Source organism: Amphiprion ocellaris, chromosome 24, assembly GCF_022539595.1.
Source record: "Amphiprion ocellaris isolate individual 3 ecotype Okinawa chromosome 24, ASM2253959v1, whole genome shotgun sequence".
Taxonomy (NCBI): Eukaryota; Metazoa; Chordata; class Actinopteri; family Pomacentridae; genus Amphiprion; species Amphiprion ocellaris.
The window spans coordinates 19122761-19138504 of NC_072789.1; the positions used below are offsets into that span (position 1 = coordinate 19122761).

Genomic DNA, 15744 nt, shown 5'->3' on the forward strand with positions numbered 1-15744 from the left:
AGTCCTGGTTCTGGTTCCATCTCTGGTTCTGGTTCTATCTCTAGTCCTGGTTCTGGTTCTATTTTTGGTCCTGGTTCTATCTCTGGTCCTGGTCCTGGTTCTATCCCTGGTTCTGGTTCTATCTGTAGCCCTGGTCCTGGTTCTATCTCTAGTCCTGGTCCTGGTTCTATCTCTGGTCCTGGTTCTATCTCTAGTCCTGGTCCTGGTTCTATCTCTGGTCCTGGTCGGCTGTAGACACACACAGATCCGCTGTCCTGGAAACGCAGCATCCTGTGGTTGCCATGGTGACCGTGGGGCAGTAATGGGGACGAGGCTCCCAGGCGAACGTTTCTGAACTTCATTTACGGTTCCATTAGCCCAGTTTCCTTTTCCTCTGAGACCGACAGGAAGTTTACAGGAAGTCAGCGTGGACTAACTTCCTGTCTGCTGGTATAGTGGCCGTCAGTCTTCACGCTCGGTGAGCTTCATAGCAGCATTTACACGAGATGCTGTCAGATGAGCAGTGGAACCCAAACCTAACAATCATGTGTTTTATTTTCTTGATTTGCTGTTAAATGTGTAAATGTCACGACATGGCAGTAAAAATAATCCTCACAAGTCTTGTCCTAACTGGCAGAAAATAGAAATCTTTCAGTTTACAAGAATAAAAAAACTGGGAAAAGCAGAGTGTTGGACATTTTTGCATTTCCACTAAATACCCATTTAAGGTTTAAGGTTGAGCATCTTTAAAGAAATGACCAAATATTCCACGATTCCAGCATTTCCTTGTTTTTATGTGATTAAATAATATCGTTTGGGGACACTTGGTCAAATAAAGCCAGAAATCGAAACAGATCAATCAGCTTATCTTGAGGGAAATCTTAATGAAAATATTTGACTATTTTGTGGACAAAATGATTATTAATTAGTTAATTAACTATTGCTCGTCATATTCTCCTGTTTGAACACGTCGAGCTTAAAGGAAATGTTGTGGTTTGTAGAGCTGCGGGTAGTTTTGAATTTATTTATCCTGTACCCGAGTTTGCTTCTAAACTATTTGTTTTTAGTTTGACGAATATGAGCCTTTTTTTCTTTTTAAAGAAGCAAAACATTAGACTACAATAGAGGCTACATATTCAGGAGAAGCAGATAAATTATTCTAGAGAACCATGCTGAATGGATCTCCAGCAACCTGCTCCTCTGTTCACTGTTTCTGAGCCATGCTGCATTTATTTATTCATCCAGTAGCTTTGGTTTTCATCCAGTAAAGTGGATTTTCTTGCTTTTGGTCACACACTTCACATTTCACTGAGAAAACATTGTTGTTTTTTCTTGCAGGATCTGATGCAGCCAGTTTATTGTTGGTGATTATTTTAATGAGAATAAAGTGATTTTGATTAAATATCACAGTTTTAAGATGAGTTTTGCTCACGTTGGTATTTTCAAGATCTTTTGGAAAGTTGAAAATGTGTTTTGTTTTCACAGACTGTGGCTGATTAATGGTGTATTTATTTTCATTTTAGTTTATTTTCTAAAAGAAAGCATGTCTTTGAAACCCAGTTTCAGAAGGGTAACAATCTGCTTCAAACATAGCTGCCTAATTGATTTGTTAAGGTACATTAAAACCCAACCCTAGTTTATTCATTTTGCACATACTTGGGTTTATTTTTTTAAATTTAACATTTGCTTTCTGTTGTAATCTTTTAATCCTTCTTTAAAAACGTTCTGCATGTTAGCACCAAAACACATTTTTCTGCTGGTATTTCTTCAAAGTTTGCTGCTGTGCTATTAAAAAATAGAATAAATTCTGAGAGTTGACACAGAACAAATTTAAAGATTCACGCCACTGCTGTAAGGCTGTCAAAGAAAATGTAATTATTAGTTTTCAGCGTTTAATCAGTGACTTGTTTTTGTAAATAAAGCTGCAGCGAACGTGCCGCCATGTTGGATTGTGGTTTGCATGCGGTTCCTACGTCAGTACAGTTTGTCCCGCCATAATATGTGGAACGTCTCTTGATTTGTAGTCCCGATGCAGCTCCGCCATGTTGGATTGTAGTTCGGGTGCAGCTCCGCCATGTTGGATTGTAGTTCGTATCCTATTCATACTTCAGTGGAGCTGAAAGCGCCATATGTGGAACATCTCTTGAGTTGTAGTCCGGGTGCAGCTCCGCCATGTTGGATTGTAGTTCCCATGCAGTTTCCTTGTTATTCCAGCAGATGTCGCTGTAGATTTAGCGCCTGTTTTTATTTTCAACCATTCTGTTTCTCTCACAGCGTTAGAGAGTTTCCAAAAATTGCACCAGAACCCGAACTGAGAGTTCAGGAGGTGCGCATGTGTTGATATGGTGTCAGCAGGGAAACTCTCACTACGCGTTCATTGAGTTTCCCGAACCACCCCATGACAAGGAAAGTTAACTAGTGCGGCTCTGAGAGCGTATTCTGAGATCCAACTACCGGCTTCACTCATGGTTGATGGAAATAACCGAGTTTTATCTCACAGGCAGACGGCTTAGACATTTATTCACGTGTTTTATGACACTAAAAAGGCTTATTTTGTTAGTTTTCTGCTTTATTAGAGCCTAAACTCTTGGTTTTGTCATTACCCATAATCCTTTGCAGCCTGTATTCTGCTCCAGTGTCCAATGCCGAGGCTGCAGCTTCTCTATGGCAGTTTTTCAGCTTTTTTTCGTTCTGTTCTCAGTTTTTTGTTCTTTTTTTGTGTTTCTCAGGTGGTTTTGCTGGGGATGGATATTCTGTCAGCTCTGGTCAGCAGACTGCAGGAGAGATTCAGGACGCAGGTTGGAACTGGTGAGCTGCTTCACTTTATTTCTTACATTTTCAGTCTAAATAACAAAAATACAATATAAGAATCTCAAGTTATAATTAATTAACATTTATTTATTTGTGTATATGTAATTTATTTGTGCAATAAATAGTTCTCTATTTACGCAGTCATTTATAATAGATAAATAAATGCATTTACTTATAATTTTAAATTAATTTGCTAATTATGTATTTCCATTTAATATTAAATGAAACAAAAACAAATGTACTAAATGCATATTTACAATTTATTTTAGTAATAAATAATTCTGTATTTATGCATTTATTTATAATATGACATTATTTAATGAATTATTTTTTTCCTCTTTAATATTAAAGGAAAATAAAGAAAAATGTACAAAATGTACATTTGCCATTTATTTATGCAATAAATTCTCAGTGTATGCATTTATTTATAATATGACATTAATTAAATAGTTCTATATTCATGTATTTAATTATAGCATTACATTATTGAAAGAATTTTTTTTCTATTTAATATTGAATAGAAATAAAAACAAATACACAAAATATATATTTTTCATTCATGTATGCAATAAATAATTCTTTATTTATGCAATTATTTATAATAGATAAATAAATTAATTTGCTTATAATTTTAATAATTTTATTTAATATTAAATAGAAATAAGGTAAATTATACTAAAGGTATATTTATCATTTATGTATTAAATAAAATCTCTACTTATGCATTTATTTATATTACATTATTGAATGTATTAAATGCTCATTTTTGATATTAAATAGAAATAAAGAAAAATTTACAAAATGTTTATTTGTGTTTTATTTATGAAATAAATAAAAATAAATCTATACATTTATTTTTATTTCATTATTGAAATAATATTTGATTTTTATTTAATTTTAAATAAATAATATTTAATATTAAATAAAAACAAAGACAAAATGTGCAACATCAACGTCATTTATTTATGCAATAAATAATTCTCTGTGCACATTCATTTATGTCTTAAATAAATCTCTATTTATGGATTTATTTATAATATTACCTTTTTTAAATAGTTAAAATATTTAATAGAAATAAAGAAAAAATTCAAAATGTATTTATATAATTCATGTAATAGTGTGTCTGCTTTGTGTTCAGATCAGCTGAACTTTTCTTGGTGTCATGTGACTGCTGGCTTGTACAGTTGTGTAAATGTGTAAATCTAAAATATATTTTGTTTAGTACCACAAACCAAACAGATGCAGGAGGAGCAGATTAAACGTTGTTTTTAGTGTTTTATCTCCGGGCTGCTGGTTAAACGCCGCCTGTGTTTCTGTGTCGGCTCAGTTCTGCCGAGTCTGATGGATCGACTGGGAGACGCCAAGGACCAGGTCCGAGACCAGGACCAGGCTCTGCTGCTGAAGATCATGGACCAGGCTGCAAACCCACAGGTTCACACTTTGACCCACTGCAACAACTGGACGATGACTTTATTCTCTCCTTTCATTTATCACACGCGGAGTTGACTCTTCTAAAATACTGTTTAGCCTCATTTTACTCAGACGGATGCAGGTTGTAACAGAAACGTGTTGTCTGTGTTTTCCTCAGTATGTTTGGGAGCGAATGATGGGAGGATTCAAGCATAAGAACAGCCGGACCAGAGAAGGACTCTGCCTCTGTCTCATCTCAACCCTCAACGTGTGAGTAGATGTTTGATCTGGTCTCTAGTGGAAGAAAAAGAGTTTACATACAACTGAACTGGACTGAAGCTAATGAGGACAGATTAATGTGAAAGGAAACACAGTGAATATCTGTTTGGTTTTATGTGTCGACATTTTTCTGCATTTTATACATTAACATACATTTAAAAGAACAAATTAATGATGGCTGCTAACAGTTAGTCTTTATGTGTCATTTATTAGTTATCTTAGCATCATTATGTGTCTTTTATGTCTTTTTTGTCTTTTTAAAGTTATTTTAGCATCTTTTTTTGTCTTTTTTTAAGTCATTTTTTGTCATTTATTAGTTATATCAGTATCATTATGTGTCTTTTTTTAGTTAATGGAGCATGCTTTGTGTCTTTTTGTGTCATTTTTGTGGTATTTAAGCATTGTTTTGTCATTTTTGTGGTATTTTAGCATGGCTTTGTGTCTTTTTGTGACATTTATTAGTTATTTTGGCATCCTTTTGTGTCTTTTGGTGTCATTTTTGTGTTATTTTAGCATCATTTCTCTGGAAATACTTCATCCGCTTCAGTGTGACGTCCTCAGACTGCTTGTTATATTCAAAGAAAAGCAGCAAATGTTTGTATTTAGAAGAACTTTTACAGTAATTGCTAAATATTTTGATAAAAAAATAATCAGTTATAGGAGTTTTTTAAATTAAAACTGCCTAATTATCTAATTGCAGCTTCTCAAATGTAAATATTTTCTAGTTTGGCTTGACCTGATGATTAACTGAATACCTGAGCTTCTAGTTAAGATCTGGTTGAAATAAAGCAAAAGGAAATGGAGGCGGTGTTCGTAGAAGTAGAGGAGCTTCAAGCAGAATCCACTCAACGTGTCGCTCAGTTGTTGCCCAGAAAGTCTCTTTTCAGGTTGGAATATTTGTGTTTTGTTGTTCCAGGTTTGGATCTCAGAGTCTGACTCTCAGTAAAATTGTTCCTCACATCTGTAACCTCCTCGGAGATCCCACCAGTCAGGTAGGAGAAAGGTTTTTATTTTATCAGCAGAAAGCAACATCAGTGGAGCTCCTGCTGCTTCTACATTTCTATCCAGTTTGACAATCAGTCACAAATAAAATCAACCAAGAAATATGTATAATAATATGAAAACAATGAATATAATAACAGACAAGAAGTGAAACAGAAGGCAGTTGCACATATTCAGGAAAACATTATTTTATATTTATATTTAATGTTATAGTAATTTCAGGCTGCCAATAAAAAGTATTTGATGTTAAGCTAAAATTTCACAAACATCTTTGTAAATACACTAATAAGAATTCAAGCAAATCAGAGATGGCCGAGCAAAAATTCTAGTTAAAATCTGATGGTCTGAGGTGGACGACCCACTTATGTAATCACTTATTTCAGCTTTTATATTTTTAATTATCTGACATTATTTTGTTGAAATCTGTTTTCCCTTTGACAATAAAGATTAGTTTTTGTAAATTTTTTGGACTGTAAGCAAAATTGACCGTGATTCAGTGTTGAGGAGCAACAAAAGGAGAAAACATCCACAGGAAGTCGATGCCTTTCATAGACACGTTTACCTGTGGCAGGTAGACGGCGATGGTCAGAGGTTTGTTTTGGTGTGTGACTGCAGTTTTTCAAAGCGTTTCTCTTCCTGGAAAAAAAGAGAAAACATTCCCAGCAGATCCAGTCTGACCACATATTTGTTTGTTCCCTCCCTTCATATCCATAAAACTGGGTGGAAGCAACATGTGGAGATAAAAGAGAGCTGACTGGCTCAGACTAATTTCAGTAGATTCACTTCCCTGAAAGCAGAAACTTATTCAGTCGCTGCTGCTTCGAAGAGAAAATGGCTCAGAAAGAAGCCGAGCTTTATCCGGAGAGCATCTCTTGTTCCATCTGTCTGGATCTCCTGAAGGATCCAGTGGCTCTCTCCTGTGGACACAGCTACTGTATGAAGTGTATTGAAACCCACTGGGATGGAGAGGACCTGAAGACAACCTACAGCTGCCCTCAGTGCAGGAAGACCTTCACACAGAGGCCTGTCCTGGACAAGAACGTCCTGTTAGCAGAGTTAGTGGAGGAGCTGAAGAAGACTGGACTCCAAGCTGCTGCTGCTGATCACTGCTATGCTGGAGATGAAGATGTGTCCTGTGATGTCTGCACTGGAAGATGAAGGCTGTCAAGTCCTGTCTGGTCTGTCTGGTCTCCTACTGTGAGAAACACCTTCAACCTCACTATGAGTCTCCAGCCTTTAAGAAACACCAGCTGGTGGAGCCCTCCAAGAACCTCCAGGAGAACATCTGCTCTCGTCATGATGAGGTGATGAAGATGTTCTGTCGTACTGATCAGCAGTTGATCTGTTATCTCTGCTCTGTGGAGGAACATAAAGACCATGAAACAGTCAAAGCTGCAGCAGAAAGGACTGAGAGGCAGAAGAAGCTGGAGGAGAGTCGACTGAACATCCAGCAGAGAATCCAGGACAGACAGAAAGACGTGAAGCTGCTTCAACAGGAGATGAAGGACATCAGAGTCTCTGCTGATAAAACAGTGGAGGACAGTGAGAAGATGTTCAGTGAGCTGATCCATCTCATCCAGAACAGAAGCTCTGAGGTGGAGCAGCAGATCAGATCCCAGCAGGAGACCGAAGAGAGTCGAGTCAAAGAGCTTCAGGAGAAGCTGGAGCAGGAGATCAAGGATCTGGAGAGGAAAGACGCTGAGCTGAAGCAGATCTCAGATCTAGAAGATCACACCCAGTTTCTCCACAAATACCCCTCAGTGTCAGCACTCAGTGAGTCCAAACCTTCATCCAGCATCAACATTGGTATTCAAAAAGACTTGGAGGACGTGACAGCAGCTGTGAAAGAGCTCAGAGATCAACTACAGGACATTCTGAGGGACACCTGGACAAACCTCTCAGTGGAAGTTACTGTAATGGGAGGTTTACTGTCAGAACCAAAGACCAGAGCTGGATTCTTAAAATATTCACAAGAAATCATTCTGGATCCAGACGCAGCTCACAGACATCTGTTTCTGTCTGATGGAGACAGAAAAGTAACATTAGTGAATCAACAACATTCGTCTCAGTCTGATTCTCGTTATCCAGACAGTTTCACTTATTATTTTCAGGTCCTGGGTAAAGACAGTGTGATTGGACGATGCTACTGGGAGGTGGAGTGGAGTGGAGGAGGAGGAGTTGATGTAGCCATTGCATACAAGAGAATCAGTAGAGCAGGAAGCTCAAAAGACTGTGGATTTGGACTCAATGACAAGTCTTGGGCTTTACGATGTCACACCAGCAGTTATAAATTTCGGTACAAGAACACCGAAACTTCCGTCTCAGTTCCTCGGTCCTCCAGAATCGGCGTCTATCTGGATCACAGTGCAGGTATTCTGTCCTTCTACAGCGTCTCTGAAACCATGATTCTCCTCCACAGAGTCCAGACCACATTCACTGAGCCGCTACATGCTGGAGTTCGACTTTATTATGCTGGAAACACTGCAGAGTTCATTAAACTCACATAGTGCCAAAAACTGGATATTAACACACTAAAGTATCAAAAACTTGGATATTAATGCGTATATGTCAAAAACCTGAATGTTAATGTACTGAAGAGTCTAAAACCTGGATATTAATGCACCAAAGTGTTAAAAACTTGGATATTAATGTACCAAAGAGTCTAAAACCTGGATATTAATGTACTAAAGAGTCTAAAACCTGGATATTAATGTACTAAAGAGTCAAAAACATGGATATTAATGTACTAAAGTGTCTAAAACCTGGATATTAATGTACCAAAGAGTCTAAAACCTGGATATTAATGTACTAAAGAGTCAAAAACATGGATATTAATGTACTAAAGAGTCAAAAACATGGATATTAATGTACTAAAGTGTCTAAAACCTGGATATTAATGTACCAAAGAGTCTAAAACCTGGATATTAATGTACTAAAATCTCAAAAACCTGGATATTCATGCACAAAAGTGTTAAAAACTTCGATATTAATGTACTAATTAGTCTAAAACCTGGATATTAATGTACTAAAGAGTCAAAAACTTAGATATTATTGTACCTAAGTATCAACAACTTGAATGTTAATGCACTAACAAGTTTTAATGTACTAAAGTGTGAACTGAACTGTAAACTGTAAAAATATCAAGCTGGTGAATAAGCTGTAACATTTTGAAAATGTAGAAGTGTTAAAATACCAGCAACTGTCTGTAAAATTATATTTTTTAGCTGGTTTAAATTAACAAGGTTTTTGATGTGGAAACTGTTGACAGTTTTGTTTTTTCATAGTTAAGACGTAGACTAAGACATTTGTTTGGAGTGTGCACTAGTGATTATACTGTATTCATACTATTAAATAACAGTTAAAAATGAATGGCTTTTCACTCTTGAATACACATATTTATTCTGCAATTAAACCAAATGAAAGAAATCTCAAAAACAGTTTTAAGAATTATCTATGTAATTATTTCCAGATTTTTGATGTGGACATTACTGACAGTTTTTTCCTCTTGTTCTCCAGCTAGCATGTAAATTAAAACTGCTTTTTGTGATTTCAATCGATTTTATTTGTAATTTTACAAAATAATCAAAAATCTGTATTTTTTTAAATGGTAATTTGTTTGGTTGCAGCATTTGGAATAAACTTCTGCTATATACCTTTCCATGTGTAGAGAATAATGATTTTGCATTTTCTGTTGTGTGTAGACGGTGGATGATCGGTGCAGTTTAAATTATTGCTGTATGTTGTGGAGCATTTGATGTCACCATAAAGATCTTCTGCAGTGTTTCTGGTGTATGACTGCCCTCTGATGGTGAAGTCCAAACACTGCAGGACCAGCTCAGCACATGAGACCTTTCAGGGATAAAACCTCAGATTTGGTTTCCTCTGATTGGCTGCAGAGGTCTGTCATCACTAGAAAGACAGGAAGCCCTGCCTATGACCCTTCCTTCCTAAAGCCAAGCACGCTGAAGCAACTACATCACATTCTTCTTCTTCTGTGGTCAAAATAATGAGTGGGTTTTATGAGGCCGAGCAGGAAGGCAGCAGAAAACTCTTAATATACGTGGTCCGGCTGTTCACAGAATAAAACTAGGACATTTAATTCTGCACATAGATTCAAGTGTAATCTGGAAAAGAAGAGTCACACAAAATGAGTCGCTTGAGCAGTAATTGTATAAATAAATAGAAAAAGAGATAGAATAAAAAGACTTTATTGATCCTCGAGTGGAAATTCTGTCGTTACAGCAAATACAAATAAACTGGAAAAATATACTCAAGTACAAAATGCAGAAAAGAGCCTGAAATGTACCATGAGTGAAAAAGTACGAAAGTAAACTGTGAAGTATTAATGTACTGAAGAGTGAAAAATTTGGATATTAATGTAGTAAAGAGTCTAAAACCTGGATATTAATGTAGTAAAGAGTCTAAAACCTGGATATTAATGTACTAAAGTGTCAAAAATATGGATATTAACGTACCGAAGTGTCAAAACCTGAATATTGATGTACTAAAGTATGAAAAATCTGGATATTAATGTAGTAAAGAGTCAAAAACTTGGATATTAATGCACTAAAATCTAAACAACTTGGATATTGATCTACTGAAGTGTCAAAAACCTGGATATTAATGTACTAAAGTCTGAAAACCTGGATATTATTGAACTAGAGAGTCAAAAACCTGGATATTAATGCAATGACGAGTAAAAAAAACCTGGATATTAATGTACTAAAGAGTTTTTAGTAAACTGTAAAATGTTGCATCCAGTAATATACTTGAGTAAAAATATGCAGTGAAATGTGGAAGTAGCGCAATGGTCTTGATATAATTAAAGAATGATGACTGAATTTCCCATGTGCCAGAGAACTTCAAGTGACACTTAATTTCTAAAAAGATTCCGACTTGATCCGTGGTTGGTGCTAATGTTCAGTTTTTGTTGTTGTCTTGCAGGTGCGTGATGGAGCCATGAGCTGTCTGGTGGAGATCTACCGCCATGTTGGAGAACGAGTGCGAATGGACCTGGGGAAGAAGGGCCTGCCACAGTCACGGTGCGTTCAAGGCCTGGAAACTCAGTACTGGCTTACAAAGCAGAGATCTGTGGGCTGTTTTAGTTGAGTTATTTCTAATATTTACAACCTTTCTGTTTAGTACGTCCTGCTATCTAGACCCCACTGTGTAAACATTGTAATAACCCCTGCACAAATCAACCTTAAGCATGTTTTCTTAACCTCAATATGAAATATATAGGAAAGTATTGAAGTGGTGAACACAAACTTAAAACATTTCATGTGTTTTTCAGCCTCGGAGGCGCCCATAACAAGAATCTAAACTAAGTATTTTGGGATGTAGGAGATTACAAAGTTGCACTAAACATTAGAGGTCATCTCTGAAGCTGAACATGTCAACAGAATAGATAAGTTTAATAACACTGATCGTGGAAAAACACCTTCTAACACCAATGGCGACTTGTCACAGATGTGTTCACAGACATGTCAGAAATGTCGACCCATAACAACTACACAACACTTTAGTACATATATATCCAGACTTTTGACTCTTTAGTACGTTAATATCCAGACTTTTGACTCTTTAGTACATTAATATCCAGGTTTCAGACTCTATAGTACATTAATATCCAGATTTTTGACTCTTTACTACATGAATGTCCAGGTTTTTGACTCTTTAGTAGATGAATATCCACATTTCTGACACTTTAGTACATTAATATCCAGGTTTTTGACACATTAGTACATTAATATCCAGGTTTTTGACTCCTTAGTACATAAAAATCCAGGTTTTTGTCTCTTTAGTACATTAATATCCAGGCTTTTGACACTTTTGTACATTAATATCCAGGTTTTTGACACTTTTATAGATTAATATCCAGGTTCTTAAGACTTTAGTACATTAATATCCAGATTTTTGAGTCTTTAGTGCATAAAAATCCAGGTTTTTGACTTTTTAGTACCTTAATATCCAGGTTTTTGACTCTTTAGTACATTAATATCCAGGTTTTTGACATATACATGCATTAATATCCAAGTTTTTGATACTTTAGTGTGTCAATATCCAGTTTTTGGCACTATGTGAGTTTAATGAACTCTGCAGTGTTTCCAGCATAATAAAGTCGAACTCCAGCATGTAGCGGCTCAGTGAATGTGGTCTGGACTCTGTGGAGGAGAATCATGGTTTCAGAGACGCTGTAGAAGGAGAGAATGCCTGCACTGTGATCCAGATAGACTCCGATTCTGGAGGACCGAGGACCTAAGATGGGAGTTTGGATGTTGTACCAAAATTTATAACTGTAGGTGTCACAATATAAAGCCCAGGACTTGTCATTGAGTCCAAAGGCACTTTCAGAGGTGCTCCCGGTTCTGCAGATGTTCTTGTATGAAACTGCGACATAAAGTCGATCTCCTCTCCACTCCACCTCCCAGTAACATCGTCCAGTCAGACTCTCTTTACTCAGGATCTGAAACCAGTCAGTGAATCTGTCTGGATGATCAGGATAAAAGTGTTGGTGTTTGATTACCTTTACTTTTCTGTTCCCTTCAGATAGTAACAGCTTTCTGTGAGCTGTGTTCAGATCCAGAGTGATTTCTTGTGAATATTTTAAGAATCCAGCTCTGGTCTTTGGTTCTGGTTCTGGTTGTGGCAGTAGAACATGTGATTGAGTCCCTGTCTCTGAGAGGTTTGTCCAGGTGTTCTTCAAAATGTCCTGTAGTTGGTCTCTGAGCTCTTTCACAGCTGCTGTCATGTCCTCAAAGTGTCTCTGAGGACAGATGTTGATGCTGGATGAAGGTTTGGACTCACTGAGTGCTGACACTGAGGGGTATTTGTGGAGAAACTGGTTGTGATCTTCTAGATCTGAAATCTGCTTCAGCTCAGCATCTTTCCTCTCCAGATCCTTGATCTCCTGCTCCAGCTTCTCCTGAAGCTCTTTGACTCGACTCTCTTCGGTCTCCTGCTGGGATCTGATCTGCTGCTCCACCTCAGAGCTTCTGTTCTGGATGAGATGGATCATCTGGGTGAACATCTTCTCACTGTCCTCCACTGTTTTATCAGCAGAGACTCTGATGTCCTTCATCTCCTGTTGAAGCAGCTTCACGTCTTTCTGTCTGTCCTGGATTCTCTGCTGGATGTTCAGTCGACTCTCCTCCAGCTTCTTCTGCCTCTCAGTCCTTTCTGCTGCAGCTGAGACTGTGTCGTGGCCTTTATGTTTGTCCACAGAGCAGAGATAACAGATCAACTGCTGATCAGTACGACAGAACATCTTCATCACCTCATCATGACGAGAGCAGATGTTCTCCTGGAGGTTCTTGGAGGGCTCCACCAGCTGGTGTTTCTTAAAGGCTGGAGACTCATAGTGAGGCTGAAGGTGTTTCTCACAGTAGGAGACCAGACAGACCAGACAGGACTTGACAGCCTTCATCTTCCTCCCAGTGCAGACATCACAGGACACATCTTCATCTCCAGCATAGCAGTGATCAGCAGCAGCAGCTTGGAGTCCAGTCTTCTTCAGCTCCTCCACTAACTCTGCTAACAGGACGTTCTTGTCCAGGACAGGCCTCTGTGTGAAGGTCTTCCTGCACTGAGGGCAGCTGTAGGTTGTCTTCAGGTCCTCTCCATCCCAGTGGGCTTCAATACACTTCATACAGTAGCTGTGTCCACAGGAGAGAGCCACTGGATCCTTCAGGAGATCCAGACAGATGGAACAACAGAACTTTTCTGGATAAAGTTTAGTTCCTTTTTGAGCCATTTTCTCGTCTGGGCAGCAGCGACTGAGTGAGTTTCTTTTTTCAGGGAAGTGAATCTACTGAAACTAGTCTGAGCCAGTCAGCTCTCTTTTATCTCCACATGTTGCTTCCACCCAGTTTTATGGATATGAAGGGAGGGAACAACTGGATCTGCTGTGTCTGGCAGCGGCAGGAAGAGGGAGGGTTTTCAGACTCATTCCAGGAAGAGCAGCGCTTTGAAACACTCTGGTTGTGTTCCAGTATCCACACGACCAAACTGTATCCTCCTCACAATGATTCAATGCATTTCAATGCACTGGACGTCAAAATAGAACATCTAAAACACCAGGATGTCCGGTTACATCTGCAGCCAGCATGCTTTAATGTCCACTCTGAAACATTTCACTCTTTAGTCCATTAATATCCAAGTTTCATTCACTTTGGTACATTAATATCCAGGTTTTAGACTTAATACATTGATTTCCAGGTTTTAAACTCTTCAGTACATTAATATCCAGGTTTTTGACACTTAATACATTGATTTCCAGGTTTTTGACTCTTTAGTACGTTAATATCCAGGTTTTATTCACTTTAGTCCATTAATATCCAGGTTTTTGACTCTTTAGTACATTAATATCCAGGTTTTTGGCACTTTAGTCCATTAATATCCAGATTTTTGACTCTTTAGTCCATTAATATCCAGGTTTTTGACTCTTTACTACATTAATATCCAGGTTTTCGACTCTTTAGTCCATTAATATCCAGGTTTTTGACTCTTTACTACATTAATATCCAGGTTTTCGACTCTTTAGTACATTAATATCCAAGTTTTTGACACTTTAGTACATTAATATCCAGGTTTTTGACACTTAATACATTGATTTCCAGGTTTTAGACTCTTTAGTACATTAATATCCAGGTTTTATTCACTTTAGTCCATTAATATCCAGGTTTCGACTTTTTAGTACATTAATATCCACGTTTTGACTCTTCAGTAGTTAATATCCAGATTAATGACATTCGAGTGCACTTTTATTTTGAAGTAAACTTGGAATAAACTTTTTATTTTATGAATTTGTTGTAAAAATGTGAATGACTGTCAGATTGCCAACATATATGCCAGTTTAGTTATTTTTTCCAGTGATCTATTTAATTAATTGACCGTTGCTGTTCTGGTGATGACTGACTGAATAATTGACCCATCATTTCAGCACCTGGATGCTGTTATCCTGAACACACTGACCTTAATCCATGGTTTTTAAGGTGACTTTACCGTCAGCACTGTCATTCTCTTGTTAACTTCAGAGCCACCCATGGCTGGTGTTCCACTGACATTGTGATTATTAGTGTTTGTTCTAATAATATTACCCGGCAGGCGTCACAGTCTCCCATGGTTGGGTATTTTTGGATGCAGAGACTCGACGGACTGTTCCTTTGGCCTATTTAACTGCTCTCCGGGGAGTGTGAAATGAGCCAGTTTTCAGTTTTTCAGCGCCTGAAGCCACCACGGTTTATTTCCTGTTTGGTATTTGGTGCTGATTCTCTGCTCCCGCTCTGTTTCCAGGCTCAACGTGATCTTCAGTAAGTTCGATGAAGTCCAGAGGTCGGGGAACATGGTCCTGTCACCTGTGTCAGGTAAGGTAACCGGCTGGTTTCATCTTCTTCTCTGAGCTTCGTTGTGGTTTTGTTTATTGGACTCAGGCTGGTTTTAAGGCCCTGCTGGTTCTGGCTGGATGCGGGACCAACCTGTTGTCATGGCAGTGTTGTTTTGTTGATGTCACACTTTGTACTGTTTGTTGATCCAAACTGCACCAAACACTCCATAAACTCCATAAAAGAGACCTAAACGCCCGGGGAACTTCACCTTAACCAGGACTCATTCAGAGACCCATAACTCACCTGACCAGAATTTTTGGCCACTTAATCCCCGTAACACTTGTCCCAGGACAAGTGTGGTCAGGGATCTGGGTCTGAACAGATGTTTTGAACCCAAATTATTTACAGATTCACCACAAAAAGGTCAAACCTGTGTGATGTTTAGGAGTTAAAGTCTGGATAGTTGTGATTATTATGCTACCATCTGGTTAGGGACAGGGTTAGTGCATCTTTCAGGGGGTTTTTTTGGTGTTTTTTTGGTAATGTAGTCAGTTTTGTGGGGTTTTTGCATCTTTTTGTCAGGGTTTTGTGTCTTTTTTGGTAATGTAGTCTGTTTTTGTTGTTATTTTGCATCTTTTTGTGGTAATTTTGCATCTTTTTTTGGTAATGTAGTCGTATTTTTGCATCTTTTGTCAGGGTTTCGTGTCTTTTTTGGTAATGCAGTCTCCTTTGTTGTGATTTCGCATCTTTTTGTCAGGGAGATGTGACTTTTATTGGTAACTTAGTGTGTTTTGGGGCAGGGTTGTGTCTTTGCGTGAAGTTTTTGCATCTTTTTATAGTGACATTGCATCTTTCAGATTCCTTTTTTTGTGTTTTTTGGTCATGTAGTTTGTTTTTGTGCTTATTTTGTGTCTTTCTGTGGGTTCTTTTGTGTCTT

At 37.8% G+C, this 15744-nt stretch overlaps 2 protein-coding genes, 1 non-coding gene and 1 pseudogene across 21 annotated transcripts in view; 2 read left to right on the plus strand and 2 right to left on the minus strand.

Moving 5' to 3' along the window:
* Positions 1 to 15744, plus strand: part of LOC111572686 (CLIP-associating protein 1-A-like) — a 78434-nt gene that overhangs the window by 2758 nt on the left and 59932 nt on the right. For all 19 annotated transcript variants that reach the window (XM_055008551.1, XM_055008553.1, XM_055008550.1 and 16 more), the window contains 6 exons: positions 2709 to 2787; positions 4118 to 4221; positions 4379 to 4470; positions 5396 to 5471; positions 10426 to 10523; positions 14776 to 14846. In XM_055008551.1, coding sequence (XP_054864526.1) covers positions 2709 to 2787; positions 4118 to 4221; positions 4379 to 4470; positions 5396 to 5471; positions 10426 to 10523; positions 14776 to 14846 — 520 coding nt within the window. The remainder of the gene's footprint in view (positions 1 to 2708; positions 2788 to 4117; positions 4222 to 4378; positions 4471 to 5395; positions 5472 to 10425; positions 10524 to 14775; positions 14847 to 15744) is intronic.
* Positions 2263 to 2391, minus strand: LOC111575352 (U4atac minor spliceosomal RNA). Its single transcript, XR_002746732.1, has one exon. It is a non-coding gene; the product is annotated as a U4atac minor spliceosomal RNA (small nuclear RNA).
* LOC111574077 (tripartite motif-containing protein 16-like) lies at positions 5498 to 9138 on the plus strand (annotated as a pseudogene).
* On the minus strand, positions 9704 to 13311 carry LOC111573675 (tripartite motif-containing protein 16-like). The gene has a single exon (XM_023277989.3). The coding sequence runs from the start codon at positions 13232 to 13234 to the stop codon at positions 11558 to 11560; it is 1677 nt and encodes a 558-aa protein (XP_023133757.2). The 5' UTR covers positions 13235 to 13311; the 3' UTR covers positions 9704 to 11557.